The 16,471-nt window shown below is 42.9% G+C and overlaps 1 protein-coding gene across 1 annotated transcript in view; it reads left to right on the forward strand.

Moving 5' to 3' along the window:
• Positions 1 to 16,471, forward strand: part of LOC124805201 — a 503,287-nt gene that overhangs the window by 409,927 nt on the left and 76,889 nt on the right. Inside the window, exon 2 of the mRNA XM_047265697.1 lies at positions 857 to 959. Coding sequence (XP_047121653.1) covers positions 857 to 959 — 103 coding nt within the window. The remainder of the gene's footprint in view (positions 1 to 856; positions 960 to 16,471) is intronic.

The following is a 16,471-nucleotide window of genomic DNA, read 5'->3' on the forward strand; positions in this document are numbered from 1 at the left end:
TGTTTACTTTTTTATTTATGCAAACAATTAATGTCTTATTCCAACAAGTGAAGGTCCTATTAGTCGTTGTTATACAATTTTAGCTCAGAAGCTGGAAGAGAATCATTGCTGTTAGTGCGAGGCGATCGTGGCCTATGAATTTTCATTACCCCAGGCACAATGCAACTATAGTGAAAAATAATAATACTGTTCCTTTGAGAGTGAATGTAAGATTCACTTGAATGGTTTTCGTGCTTGACTGTTTAATTTTTATACAGTTAATGCTTCTCGTAATAGTCTTTTGCAGCAATGAAATGAGTTATCCTTTGGAACTAGAAATATTATTCTGTGAATTGGATCTCTAAATTGATAGTAGTAAATTATGTTGAGGCATATAAATTGTTTCTTTCTTTTTTATGCTCTTGTATCCTCCGAGATACCACACGTCCAAATCCATTTTTATCTTCCGAACCTTGAGCTAAGTTTAATTTCATAAAGAATTAAATAATCTGGGAAAGTTCTTTCTCCAGTAACTTCTCAGGTGGGTTTTATAAGCATTATCATTTTTGTCGTGACTTCATCGTGTAAAGTGAATGCTCATGTGACATGCATGAAGGATTTTTGACGCTATTGCCAGTAGCATGTTTAACAGGAAATAAGCAGTTAGGAACATCGACATTCCGTATAATTTCGACTAACAAATGTTCGAGGCATCTGTTGAACTGACGACACATCATTCGCGGCATTGTTGCTCTTGTGAACGATTGTACTGAGTGTGTAATATTTAGAGTCATCGCCCGACAATATGCTTGAGATACTGCCAGCTGGCACCGTTGTCAGCGCTGCCGGTTGACTCGTTCTCTTGCTTGTGTTGCAGGGTGCGGCGGCGCTGTTGGACCAGGAGTTCTCGCCGGTGGTGACGGCCAGCTGCAAGGCGGGCTACATGACCATCAGGGTCAACACCAACCAGTCCTTCCACGGTGAGTCACCGCCCCTCACCTCTCCCACTCGTAACAAGAGTTGTACTCAACACTGCTCAGATTGCCTTCTAGTGTAACGAGAAATAATAAAAAATACAACACAATAGATGGTGGACAGGCACCTAACTGTAAATCAGACATAAGTAGTTGTTGATGCAGTCTTCACTTTGATGACTGGGTTTGATGCAGTTCTCCAGGCTCCTCTATTCTGTGCAAGCCTCTTCACCTCCTGATAGCTGTTTCAACATACGCTACTGGCCATTAAAATTGCTACACCAAGAAGAAATGCAGATGATAAACGGGTATTCATTGGACAAATGTATTATACTAGAACTGACATGTGATTACATTTTCACGCAATGTGGGTGCATAGATCCTGAGAAATCAGTACCCAGAACAACCACCTCTGGCCGTAATAACAGTCTTGATAGGCCTGGGCATTGAGTCAAACAGAGCTTGGATGGCGTTTACAGGTACAGCTACCCATGCAGCTTCAACACGATACCACAGTTCATCAATAGTAGTGACTGCAGTATTGTGACGAGCCAGTTGCTCGGCCACCATTGACCAGACGTTTTCATTTGGTGAGAGATTTGGAGAATGCGTTGGCCAGGGCAGCAGTCGAACATTTTCTGTATCCAGAAAGGCCCGTACAGGACCTGCAACGTGCGGTCGTGCATTATCCTGCTGAAATGTAGGGTTTAGCAGGGATCGAATGAAGGGCAGAGCCATAACACATCTGAAATGTAACGTCCACTGTTCAATGTGCCGTCAATGTGAACAAGAGGTGGCCGAGACGTGTAACCAATGGCACCCCATACCATCAAGCCGGGTGATACGCCAGTATGGCGATGCTGTAAACAGAACCGGGATTCATCTGCAAAAATGACGTTTTGCCATTCGCGCACCCAGGTTCGTCGTTGAGTACACCATCGTAGGCGCTCCTGTCTGTGATGCAGCGTCAAGGCTAACCGCAGCCATGGTCTCCGAGCTGATAGTCCGTGCTGCTGCAAACGTCGTCGAACTGTTCGTGCAGATGGTTGTTGTCTTTCAAATGTCCCCATCTGTTGACTCAGGCATCGAGACGTGGCTGCACGATCTATTATAACCATGTGGATAAGATGCCTGTCATCTCGACTGCTAGTGATACGAGGCCATTGGGATCCAGCGCGGGGTTCCGTGTTACCCCCCTGAACCCACCGATTCCACATTTTGCTAACAGTCATTGGATCTCGAGCAACGCGAGCAGCAGTGTCGCGATACGATAAACCGCAATTGCGATAGGCTACAATCCGACCTTTATCAAAGTCGGAAACTTGATAGTAAGCATTTCTCCTCCTTACACAAGGCATCACAACAACGTTTCACGAGGCAACGCCGGTCAACTGCTGTTTGTGTATGAGAAATCGGTTGGAACCTTTCCTCATGTCAGCACGTTTTAGGTGTCGCCACCGGCGCCAACCTTGTGTGGATGCTCTGAAAAGCTAATCATTTGCATAGCACAGCATCTTCTTCCTGTCAGTTAAATTTCGCGTCTGTAGCACGTCATCTACGTGGTGTAGCAATTTTAATGGCCAGTAGTGTATATCCTTCCTATTCTTTCGGTATCTTCCGTGCTATGTGGTGTCCGGACATTTGCGACCCTGCACATTTGCGACAGCCCGACCCCTAGAGTTCCCTTGTTGGACGGTATCCAAGCACTTATCGATTTACCTGCTCCAATCGGATTACGCCATCGTCGTCGAAACACAAACCGTCATGCTTACTTTGCTTTCAAAGCTCTTATTGTGATAATCAGTAGTTACAACGACGTGATGGGCATCAACCTTCATTAGTTGTAAAAATTAGAGTGTTTGAAGCCTTACAGCAACTGCCCTTACTAGCTTAATGGTGAAACTAGCTGGTCAAGGCACGGTTTACTAGTGTTTAATCAATAAGCAGTGGATTTGGCCGAACAAAGTCAACTTAAACATCACTCAAATGACCCTTCTGTCACTAGAAATTACAGTTACATCTATCATTTTTCAAGTGTAATATCCTACTTAGCTACTACATTTTCTTTCTCTCTTTTGAGCGTTATCCAGCGATACATTGATTAATAATGTTTCGCCACAAGGGATATCGGATTTCAGTGAGCAAATTAACTTCTTTTCAACTATTCACACACTCATTTCTCCTTTCCTTATTGTTTTATGGACTGTCAGTCATAGTAAATGAAATAGCCACAAACGCAGCGATTGATTAGCGAACATTCTCACTCTCTTTTACATCGTTGCTTTTCTGTTCCTTCCATGACCATAGGCTATTCATGAAATATCAATACATCGATATTATTTTTAACAAATATCGATATTTAAATGGTGTCTTTCCTCGCGATACATCGAAATCGAAATGGCAATTTCGACTAACTATATCCTTTTTTTTTTCACAATTTTCGGTACGTATTTAAAATTGTTCTTTTGAAATTGTAATAGAACATACGTTTAATTGCGCTGTGTGAAGGAGTCTTACTAAGTTTTGAGCTTTCATCACGTCCAGACTTACTCTTTAACTGTGTGAAGTAAGTAGGCCTAAAGAAGAAGTCCGAATGCACCGAGGGATGGCAGTATGGATGAAATAACGAGTTTTCCGATGTGAAGAAACAGCACAATTTTTAATGCAACTAGTCTGCTATTTCATCAAATCGGCATTCTCCAAAAACAGTTGCTGAAATTGATTAAAAAAAATCTGAATGACACGATTGGTTTTTGCGGTGGGTGGGGATGTGAGAGACTAAATTCTGACGTAATCAGTGCTCGGCGCTATCAACAGAAACTACAGTTTTGACACTACAACCGCTAGGTCGCTGGCATTGGCAGAAACGAAGAAAACCAGGAAAGTCGATATGAAGTGTTCCGGACAAATCCGATATGTGACGAAACCGAACGACGGACACATTGGACATCGTTTATTGTGCCATTTACATGCTGTTACCATTGTTGGCAAAATGGTTATCACCAACCGTGAACATGCATCGTTTTCCTTTCAATTCTTGCTCTAACGGGGATAAGCAGGCCTTGGGCAAGTACAGAAAGGGCAACAGCCTCAACGGGTGCGGGGCAAAGTCAGGACATGCGGGAACCAAGCAGCAATCGGTATTGTAATTGTCAACTGTCGAAGCTGCGTTGGTAAAGTACCGGAACTTCAAGCGCTGATAGAAAGCACCGAAGCTGAAATCGTTATAGGTACAGAAAGCTGGCTTAAGCCAGAGATAAATTCTGCCGAAATTTTTACAAAGGTACAGACGGTGTTTAGAAAGGATAGATTGCATGCAACCGGTGGTGGATTGTTCGTCGCTGTCAGTAGTAGTTTATCCTGTAGTGAAGTAGAAGTGGATGGTTCCTGTGAATTATTATGGGTGGAGGTTACACTAAACAACCGAACTAGGTTAATAATTGGCTCCTTTTACCGACCTCCCGACTCAGCAGCATTAGTGGCAGAACAACTGAGAGAAAATTTGGAATACATTTCACAGAAATTTTCTCAGCGTGTTATAGTCTTAGGTGGAGATTTCAATTTACCAGATATAGACTGGGACACTCAGATGTTTAGGACGGGTGGTAGGGACAGAGCATCGAGTGACATTATACTGAGTGCACTATCCGAAAATTACCTCGAGCAATTAAACAGAGAACCTACTCGTGGAGATAACATCTTGGACCTACTGATAACAAACAGACCCGAACTTTTCGACTCTGTATGTACAGAACAGGGAATCAGTGATCATAAGGCCGTTGCAGCATCCCTGAATATGGAAGTTAATAGGAATATAAAAAAGGGAGGAAGGTTTATCTGTTTAGCAAGAGTAATAGAAGGCAGATTTCAGACTACCTAACAGATCAAAACGAAAATTTCTGTTCCGACACTGACAATGTTGAGTGTTTATGGAAAAAGTTCAAGGCAATCGTAAAATGCGTTTTAGACAGGTACGTGCCGAGTAAAACTGTGAGGGACGGGAAAAACCCACCGTGGTACAACAACAAAGTTAGGAAACTACTGCGAAAGCAAAGAGAGCTCCACTCCAAGTTTAAACGCAGCCAAAACCTCTCAGACAAACAGAAGCTAAACGATGTCAAAGTTAGCGTAAGGAGGGCTATGCGTGAAGCGTTCATTGAATTCGAAAGTAAAATTCTATGTACCGACTTGACAGAAAATCCTAGGAAGTTCTGGTCTTACGTTAAATCAGTAAGTGGCTCGAAACAGCATATCCAGACACTACGGGATGATGATGGCATTGAAATAGAGGATGACATGCGTAAAGCTGAAATGCTAAACACCTTTTTCCAAAGCTGTTTCACAGAGGAAGACCGCACTGTAGTTCCTTCTCTAAATCCTCGCACAAACGAAAAAATGGCTGACATCGAAATAAGTGTCCAAGGAATAGAAAAGCAACTGGAATCACTCAATAGAGGAAAGTCCACTGGACCTGACGGGATACCAATTCGATTCTACACAGAGTACGCGAAAGAACTTGCCCCCCTTCTAACAGCCGTGTACCGCAAGTCTCTAGAGGAACGGAGGGTTCCAAATGATTGGAAAAGAGCACAGATAGTCCCAGTCTTCAAGAAGGGTCGTCGAGCAGATGCGCAAAACTATAGACCTATATCTCTTACGTCGATCTCTTGTAGAATTTTAGAACATGTTTTTTGCTCGCGTATCATGTCATTTCTGGAAACCCAGAATCTACTATGTAGGAATCAACATGGATTCCGGAAACAGCGATCGTGTGAGACCCAACTCGCTTTATTTGTTCATGAGACCCAGAAAATATTAGATACAGGCTCCCAGGTAAATGCTATTTTTCTTGACTTCCGGAAGGCGTTCGATACAGTTCCGCACTGTCGCCTGATAAACAAAGTAAGAGCCTACGGAATATCAGACCAGCTGTGTGGCTGGATTGAAGAGTTTTTAGCAAACAGAACACAGCATGTTGTTATCAATGGAGAGACGTCTACAGACGTTAAAGTAACCTCTGGCGTGCCACAGGGGAGTGTTATGGGACCATTGCTTTTCACAATATATATAAATGACTTAGTAGATAGTGTCGGAAGTTCCATGCGGCTTTTCGCGGATGATGCTGTAGTATACAGAGAAGTTGCAGCATTAGAAAATTGTAGCGAAATGCAGGAAGATCTGCAGCGGATAGGCACTTGGTGCAGGGAGTGGCAACTGACGCTTAACATAGACAAATGCAATGTATTGCGAATACATAGAAAGAAGGATCCTTTATTGTATGATTATATGATAGCGGAACAAACACTGGTAGCAGTTACGTCTGTAAAATATCTGGGAGTATGCGTGCGGAACGATTTGAAGTGGAATGATCATATAAAATTAATTGTTGGTAAGGCGGGTACCAGGTTGAGATTCATTGGGAGAGTGCTTAGAAAATGCAGTCCATCAACAAAGGAGGTGGCTTACAAAACACTCGTTCGACCAATACTTGAGTATTGCTCATCAGTGTGGGATCCGTACCAGGTCGGGTTGACGGAGGAGATAGAGAAGATCCAAAGAAGAGCGGCGCGTTTCGTCACCGGGTTATTTGGTAACCGTGATAGCGTTACGGAGATGTTTAATAAACTCAAGTGGCAGACTCTGCAAGAGAGGCGCTCTGCATCGCGGTGTAGCTTGCTCGCCAGGTTTCGAGAGGGTGCGTTTCTGGATGAGGTATCGAATATATTGCTTCCCCCTACTTATACCTCCCGAGGAGATCACGAATGTAAAATTAGAGAGATTAGAGCGCGCACGGAGGCTTTCAGACAGTCGTTCTTCCCGCGAACCATACGCGACTGGAACAGGAAAGGGAGGTAATGACAGTGGCACGTAAAGTGCCCTCCGCCACACACCGTTGGGTGGCTTGCGGAGTATCGATGTAGATGTAGATGTAGAATATCTAATAATAAATCAATACTTAAATATACAGGTCTAAAACTGGCAGTGTGTTTACAATGTGCAGCCAATATTTTTATAGGCTAGTGCGTCGATTCGTCAGTCGATACGACAATGCATCGATACTTTCTCTCGATGTATCGAGCGCTGATATTGACGCTTTTTCAAAAATATCCCTATATCGGATTCCAAATATTTTAAAAAATATCGACAGTCTCAGTTAGTAAGCGTCGAAAGAAGCTATCGTACAGACCGAGGGATAAAAGGGCTATATTTATATTTGGAAGAATTAAGTACATATTGAAATAGTCGATGGTATTGCCATTGTTTCCCAAAAGGTGTAAATATTTCGTTTTCCGAATAATGAAAAGAAGGTCTGTATTTTGGTACTATGAAAAGGTAGTTGGAAATACCTTGGTATTAGATGTAGTTACTTTACCTAAAATCCTTCTATGTAGTGTCACAGCGTCAGTAATTATATCAGTATTTTCAACTGGCAACGTGATTTCAAGAAGCCAATATGTCGGGTAAGATGCGGAGACGTCGGCTTGAAAGCGGACAAGGCGCGTACGAGGAAGGCCTCCCTTGCCTGAGGGTTCGCTGCTCAAACTGCCTGGCGAAGGGGCTGACCGTCGATGGCCAGTGAACCCTGCCGATTGCAAATGTCCGCGGTCGCAACCGTCCGGAATTCGTGCTATACTGTCAAGCAGTTCTTTCTTTGTATAGCTTAAGTTTCATCGAGCTGTGTTACTTGGCAATGGCACATCGTGCGAAACTTGCTTTCGCTCTTAAGTTTTGCACGCCAGTCTGCACATAACGACCTTCAAGGTTTGATGCTAACTGATCGCCGTTCCTCATATGACAATGGCGTCAGTTTGATGCGATATGGATTAGCCTGGGATCAGCGCACCGGTCTTCAGCAGTTATCAGCTTCCAAATCTCGAGCCCCTACTTCTCATACAAGTAGTTCCTGGACAGGCATCACGAGGCTGCGTGCACTGTGTTCAAGTACTCCCACTATGAAAAAAAATTCGTAACAATACCGGGAATTGAACGTTGTCGTCGGCCTGGCTGTCAGAAACGCTGGGGACAGTGATCAAGATATTCACCCAAATTCTTAACAAAAAAATTGGCTGTTGACTTATGTCTCCGCTTCTTTGGCCGACGTTTGTTTGATGATATTTCTGACATTTCGCTAGCACGAGTGGCCAGCACTTTCAAAGTTTCACCTTCTATTGCTGCTGGTGGTGGTGGTGACGACAATGGAGGGTGACATTTTGACAATACTAGCCACTCGTGCTGGCGAAACGTCTGAAAAATCATCAAAAAAACGTCGATCGAAAACCTGAGACAGAATCCAACAGACAATTTGTCAACAAGTGGCCGCGAAAGCCTTAAAAATTTCGTAAATCAAGCAAAGGTAAAATCAGGGTTTAGAAGTGTATCTTTAATAACGCAGTATTTCCAAATCGTGTATGTAATTACAGCGCGAACAATGAATACGAATTCTATTTCATTGTAACCCAAATATATCAGAGAAATCTAAAGCGATTATAACAAGTTCTGCCCTTTAAAAATACAGTATTTATTTCAAGTAGGTTAGTATGCGAGGGCAAATATATTCATCAGTGCTACAACTTCTATTACACCTCGTTTGGGGTAGTTCGAAATTGGATGAGGAATCAGGCAAGAAGATTTCGTGGCATTTGAAGCATTCCCAAGAGCCTTAGAAGAAGTCGTCAGTTCTTTCAATACGTATTAATGGTACACTGCCAGTGGCTTTTACACTGTTTGTCTGTAATATAGATGAATTTTGGTATAAAATACAGGAGCTTGATGAAACAATTGAAAAGTACGCTGAAAATCAATGGTAATAAGACTGGACTGACCTGATTTGGGGGAAGAGACCAAACAGCGAGCTCATCGATCTCATTGGATTAAGAAAGGAAGTCGGCCGTGCCGTGTCAAAGGAATCAACCCGGTATTTGCCTGAAGCGATTTAGGGAAATTACGGAAAACCTAAATCAGGACGGCCGGACGCGGAATTGAAACTCCGTCCTCCCGAATGCGAATGCGAGTGCCGTATGCTAACCACTGCGCCACCTCGCTCGGTTGTAATAAGATTAAAGTAACGTATAATCTATAGAACCAACAGAAAATCGTACAAATTAATAATAAGTCCACAGAACCAGTCGTACATTACTGTAGGCTAACAACAGTACTGAGCAATGTCATAATATAGATGGACTGGAAAGTTAGCAAATATACCTGATTTAATGAAGTTAACAGGGAAAGCAATTAAAATACGTAGCCACGAATATGACTGTCACGTGGTGTAGAATCACAATAAAATAATAACCACACACGCCCCGTAACACCGGGTCTCCGCTCGCGTACTTTGCTTACAGCACCGGTGCAAACAACTGAAGGGGGCGTGACCGCTAGGCGTCAGTGGCCGAATATAGTTTGCAACAGCGTAATACAAAGTTAGAAATGCAATCTGAGACTACGTCTATATACAACTAAATTGAAACAAAAAGTGCAATTGAAGGGGAGCTAGAATTATGAGTCGAAAGAGAAATATTAGTTTCAATTCTGGAGGGTTACTGTAAGTAATTTTATTTGCCAAAGGCATTACAATAAAGTTAACGGACAGAAACTTGTGAAACAAAGTCGCGGGTTTAGCAGAATACCAGGAACTGCTACTGACACGGAACCAGTAGATAATTAAAATAACCAGAATGAGGAATAAAATTATTAAAAGCTCCAAGGCTGAGCAAAAGTACGGTTATACCTATCGTTAAGATTATAAAAGGTAGTGCCTACAGGTAGTCTGTGACATGTACAATACACAAATAAGCGAATTGAAAGCAGCATATCTAAACACGATAAAAAGACTGTGGGCACAACAAATTTCCCGAAACCAGAGCAAGAAAAACTTGGGCTGCACGGAGCTGAGCAGAACTCTACCAGGATGTAATACTTATAAAAGCTCAGCTTTTCATATAATGAAAACTGCGAATTGGCCGCTAATTCATTTTGTTCATTGAGAAGTGTAGGTGGATGGCGTTTCCTATTCTCACAAATCACTATTTCTTCTAAAAGATTCGGGAGGCATCTGTTGAATCTTTGGTTATTATTTTATTATAATTTCACTCCACGCAACAGTGCCATTTGTGGTAACACATTTTAACTGCTTTCTCTCTTAACTTCCTAAAGACCGGTATATTTGCTAATTTTCCGGTCCGTGTACATTACGACACTGGTTATTACAGTTGTTAGCTTACCATTACGTACATTTTGTTTAACACGTGCACATTTCTGTGGCCTATTCTGTCGAAACCGGTAACTAAACAAACTAATATTTTCGATCGGTGACTGTTGTGGCTTAAAAACGTTGTTGGATCGCTATCACCTTCACAGTGACTATGTCGCTCCACATAAAGACGTAAGGAAAGGAGGTGAGTTCTAAGTTCTAGGGGACTGATGACCTCAGAGCCATTTTTTGAATACGAGGAGGCACATATATACCACGGGGAACCATAACATTACGACCACTGTACAGCGCGGGATTCGATGTCAAAAAAATGTTCAAATGTGTGTGAAATCTTATGGGACTTAACTGCTAAGGTCATCAGTCCCTAAGCTTACACACTACTTAACCTAAACTATCCTAAGGACAAACACATACACCCATGCCCCAGGGAGGACTCGAACCTCCGCCAGAACCTGCCGCTCAGTCCGTGACTGAAATTCAGTGTCACTTAGTGACTGAGAGGACGTGATGCAATAAATAATGTATGCCGAGTGACAGCGGCAAAAGGGCCAAGTAGAGGTAAGTGTAACGAGCAAATAATCGTAATAAACATAGGTCGGGAAACCAATGGTTCCCATATACGACGTTCTACGTCTGACTACATGAACGTTTCACAACTGTATTGCCGAGGAATCAAGCTGCATTTATTCACCTGAGGACAAACACATTACAGAAAGTGTTTCACACGCCCACCGTTCACACGGGTGCAGGCTTCGGTACTTCATCGATGTCGGTACACATTCGAAAACCTCAGGCGTGTCCCGAATGCGTTGACAACCATCCACAGTGCGTTCTCGGAGTTCTTCGACAGTCAACAGGACTGGAATACATCAAAGCTCTTAAATATCCCCACACAAAATATCCATCGGGTTCAGGTTCGGGGACCTGGGAGGCCATGGTATTAGCCAGCTACGATCGATACATTTGCTGTCGAAACATTATTTACCAGTACTTAATATCGGGAATGATCATTAATCCAAACAAGGGTAGTTTATCACTTTGTGATTTGCACATCACTTGCGATGTTCCGAAAAAACATAGCCTTGGTCATTAACAGTGTTTTAACGCTGGCATGACTGCACTTGTGTGGACGTGGTATTGGGGACACCGTTGGTTCCAGACCTATGTTTGTTGGTATTATTTGCTTTTTTCACGGTCCTCTATTCGGCTGTTTCGTTTGTACCGATAACAGACACTATGTACAAGTGGAACAGAGAAACGGGGAATCATTCGACGATACGGGCCGCAAACTGGGAAATCTGGTGACACGAATGACTTGTACGAAGATTGCTATGGCTTGGCGCCTGGAACTGAGCATTTCGCAAACGGCAAAACTTTTCGGCTGTTCGCGTCCTTCTGTCATGAATATATATGGAAAGTGGTTTGGTGAGGCTCACCAGCCTCGTAAAAAAGTATAAGGAAAACCAGGCTTGGGCTCCAGATTGAACTTTATTTGCAAAACCTTTCATCGTTTTCAACTTCTCAAAGCACATATAATTTATTCAAACAATCTTAAGATTTTACAAAACACAAAATATACAAAATTAGCCCGGTTAATATAAAACTGTCTGCCGCTTGTGGTCTCGCGGCAGCGTTCTCGCTTCCCGAGCACGGGGTCCCGGGTTCGATTCCCAGCGAGGTCAGGGATTTTCTCCTGCCTCGAGATGACTGGGTGTTGTTGTGTCGTCTTCACCATTATTATTCATCCCCATTACGGTCGGAGGAAGGCAATGGCAAACCACCTCCACTAGGACCTTGCCTAGTACGGTGGTGCGGGTCTCCCGCATCGTTCCCCTACGCTCTGTGAAGGAGTATGGGACTTCATCATCATCAGTATAAAACCAAGAATGTTGAACAGGCGTTTAAGTTAAATTTTTAAAAACAAGATGTTCTCTACATAATTCAAAAGTTGTTAAAGTCAATTTTACAGAAAGTTTAAAATAATGAATAATCAGTCCGACCAGAGACTCCAGCTTAGAAACACTGGAGTACACAGAACCTCCAAGACGGTAAGAGCTGACGTAGAGCGTCTTAAGAACAGACAAGAAGTAAGCCAAAGACTAAACAGTACACGTTTCAACAGCTGGGACCAACTAAAGGAGACTCTTGTGAAGACGGCCAATGAACTCACCCCCCTCACGAGAAGAAGGAAGCATCCGTGGTGGAATGAAGAACGTGTCAGTGCAACAGCCCAAAGATAGACACTCTGGGGGAAGTGTGATTGTAAGAAAACCAAGAAAAATTGGGGGAACTTTTTGGAACAAAGAAGGCTTACAGCTAAGATAATTCGAGGAACCAAACGGATCTTCACACAGAACCAAGGAATCCAAACCGAAGAGAACTTCGCTAAGAATAATTCAAGAGATTTCTACAGAACCGTCAAGCAGACACTCAGAAAATAAAATCCGGCAAGCCCAGACCTCAGAGACTCGCAGGGCAAACAGTCTTTTAACGACAACTGCTAGCCGGCCAGAGTGGCCGAGCGGTTCTACGCGCTACAGTCGCAAGTTCGAATCCTGCCTCGGGCATGGTTGTGTGTGATGTCCTTAGGTTAGTTAGGTTTAAGTAGTTCTAAGTTCTAGGGGACTGATGACCTCAGAAGTTAAGTCCCATAGTGCTCAGAGCCATTTGAATTTTTTTTTGACAACTGCTACCTCTTAGCTCAGTACTTTAGAAACCTACTCAGCTGTGATCCACCCAGTGAAGACATCGACTACAAACCACACCAAACCCGGACTCACTGCCTCCTTTATTGGAAGAAGTTGTACAAACCATTCAACTTCTAAAGAATAATAAGGCAACTGGAGAAAACTCTGTCGTTGCTGAACTCTGGAAATGTGCTGGAAGCAGTGCCATGGGCAATCTCACCGAGATCATCCAGGACATGTGGGAAACAGAGAAATTACCACCTGATGGGAACACGGCTCTGATCCATCCGGTTCACATTTTACTGATCTGAACAACTATCATAGAATTTCTCTTGTCCTGGTAACATGAAAGATTCTCTTCAAGGCGTTATTAACAAGGGCAGAAGATCAACTGGACAGTCAACTGGGAGGCTTCAGGAAGACCAGATCCTTTGCTGAACAAATCCTCAATCTTAAAATTGTACTGGCATACTCCAAGATGAGAAACCGCAAGGTCGTCGACACCCTTGTTGATTTCAAGAACGCCTACGACTCTGTTGGTAGAGAAACGCTGAACAAAATACTTCAGAAACTAGGACTAGACAACAAAACATGCAGACTCATTCTAGAAACCTTGATCAACACCGATTCCAAGGTCAGATTTAGAGGTGAGATCTCAGAAAACTTCGAGATAAAAATTGGAGTGGGACAAGGTGATGGACTCTCCCCACTTCTCTTCAACTGTGCCCTTGAAAAGGTTGTGATAGAATGGTGCAAGGAACAGACCAATATGGGTGTTCAGAGTGCTGTTTACCTGGGCTGTAAGAACGAGGGACTGATTGTAGATTGCCTGGCTTTTGCAGATGACATGGCACTGATTGCAGATTCTCTTTAAATGGCAACAATGCAGGTACACTGCCTCAGAAAACACGCAGCCAAAGTGAGTCTTCAAGAGTCGCTGGAGAAAACAGAGTTCTTCACCAACATCAAAGAAGCTAACAAAGAGGTGTTACTAGACCAGGGAAACATCAAAAGGACTCAGAAGTTTAAGTATCTCGGCGAATGGATTGAACCCAACTTATCAGAAAAAACGTCATAATCCATGAGAGTCAACAAGTTGGAACTAGCCTATCGACTTACTATGAACTCCTACAACAAAAAATGTCTGTCACGCAACCTGAAACTTAAGCATTACAATCAGATGCCGGGATGGTTCCTTTGAAAGGGCACGACCGACTTCCTTCCCTGTCCTTCCGTAATCCGATGAGACCGATGGCCTCACTGTTTGGTCTCTTCCCCCAAACAATCCAAAATTAAGCATTACACATCAGTCATACGAGCAAAAGCCCTGTATTCCAAGGAATATCTTTTCATGAACCGACGAGGTGTGATGGAGAAATTGGAAGTCAGAGAGAGAAGAATCCTCAGGAAGATCCTAGGCCCGATAGAAGAAGTTTGGGAATTCAGAAGGCGACATAACTCGCTGCTTTACAAACATGTCGAGAGGCTCTCTGACTGCAAGAAAAATAAGGGTATCTTTCTATAGCCATGCTGCAAGATTGCCTCCAAACAGATTGACCAACCATCTGTTCACGTTCTGGCAAAACAAGAATGTTCACACCACTTGGCTGATAGAAACTGAAAAGGACATTAAAGAAATGGGAACAACTGCTCTCCAGAACAGATAGTCTGAGAGACATACCCTGAAGGAAGTCCGAGGATTTCAGGAAAAGCGCCGAAGAAAAGGTACCCCCTGGACTGAAGAAAGGAAGCAGTTACATCGGCAGAGGATACAACAATACTGGGCAAATATCAAAGCCCAAAACTTGAACAAGCGTGGTCCAAAGTAGGCCCATTCGAAACAAGAAGGAGAGTCAGTCTGATCAATAACTAAACTAAGATTCTTCAGAGTGGGCATCCAGATTAGATTCTCAGCATAAAGTTCTTTAGAAAATTCAAAATTTAAGTTCATTTTACCAAAAATTCTAAAACGATGTATCATCAGCCGATTAATAATAAACAGAAAGAATTCGCAGGGCGGGAATATAATTTACTTTTTCAGAAACAAAGAAGTACACAATCAATGTACAATGCAATGACATCGAAAGTTTACATTTTCGACCTTGAATCATCAAGCGTGGAGGCCATTAACCTTGAACTGAGGGAGGCCTCAATATAGATTAGAATCCCACAGGAGTAGTTCTAAACAGTTAAAATTAAACCCAGAATCCTGAAGTGAGACAACTCTAAAGCACAGACAGCGTTTAAGTGCGGCACACAAGCGCAGGCACTATAATTTACTGTAATAAATGTTGCTTACTGGAACAAAACATATCTTAACTTGGGTATAAATGCTGCGAGCGGGAAACAGAAGTATCTCGGACGCAAGCTATCGCGCCACGTTCCGGGCCCGCACGGCTGGACTGCCAAGAGGAAACCGCACAGTCAAAATACCGGTATGTTGACGCAACGACACTGTCAGTTAAGACTGGAGCAAGTATAGAATTACGGAGTATGGACCGTGGATCAATGTAAACTCGTCGTGTGGTCGGATGAATTCTTGTTACACCTGACTGACGCCCATTTTCGAATACGCCGTTCTCCAGGCGAATAGCAACACGAACGTGCACCGCGCCACGGATGCGCTGTAATGACTGTTGAGAACTAAACGAGGTTTTTCTTCGATCGAAGACATATTTCTCATCTTCACATGTAGTCAACCTAGCTTTATTGATCCCTTAAATAAGACGAAAATGGAGGCGATGAAAAAAAACAGCAAGCACTATGACTGGCAACTCAACTTTAACTCCAGACAAAGAGAATCGTAGATAATGGCAGAATTGGCTGCCGTCCAAGTAGGAAATTTCTCTGATGCTAATGGGAAGAAGATTGGCACACAGTACCAAAGTCGATACTGACGCAGTTACACTCACCACAAAGATTAGACTAATACCAGAGAGGAGACGTCCACGACTCTCAACAATGGGGAGCGTAACGATTAAAGAGTGCATCCGAATTCGATCTATTAAAGAAACGCTTCGTATGCATCGGTTTTGAATGGCTAAAGGGAAGCCTCTGTGCACCAGAGTCACCACGTAAAAGACAGTGACGAGAACTAAGCTGCTACTGAATACGTGATACGATATGGGAAATCAGGCGATAGACAGCTGATAAGTATAAAGTACCCAATACGCTATTGTATGTGAATGCATTTAGATAGTAGTTAGCATCCTATAAAAGATCGAAGTTAATGACTTTAATTTTATGTCATTGAGAATTTCTGTTTTCTCTTCAGATCGGGTTGACAGCCATCCCTTGATTCTGAAGAGATAACCCTGTTTCTATAGAATGTACGCCAGTAATAAAGTTTGATTCGTCTGAGAAGTCGAGAAATATAATGTAGAGAAGTGATTACCCCTCCTGTCTAATAAAATCAAGTACTTCCGTGAAAAACGAGACCCTACGCCCTCTCATCTCCAAAGGCTTCATTGAAATTTTACCTTGGAGAACACTGCTGCCCAATCTTAAATCTATCTTAAGGTGCAACCTAAAGCCGTCGGCTTTCGGACCATTCAAAAAAAAAATGTTCAGATGTGTGTGAAATCTTATGGGACTTAACTGCTAAGGTCATCAGTCTCTAA

The sequence above is a fragment of the Schistocerca piceifrons genome, chromosome 7 (assembly GCF_021461385.2).
Source record: "Schistocerca piceifrons isolate TAMUIC-IGC-003096 chromosome 7, iqSchPice1.1, whole genome shotgun sequence".
NCBI classification, from domain to species: domain Eukaryota; kingdom Metazoa; phylum Arthropoda; class Insecta; order Orthoptera; family Acrididae; genus Schistocerca; species Schistocerca piceifrons.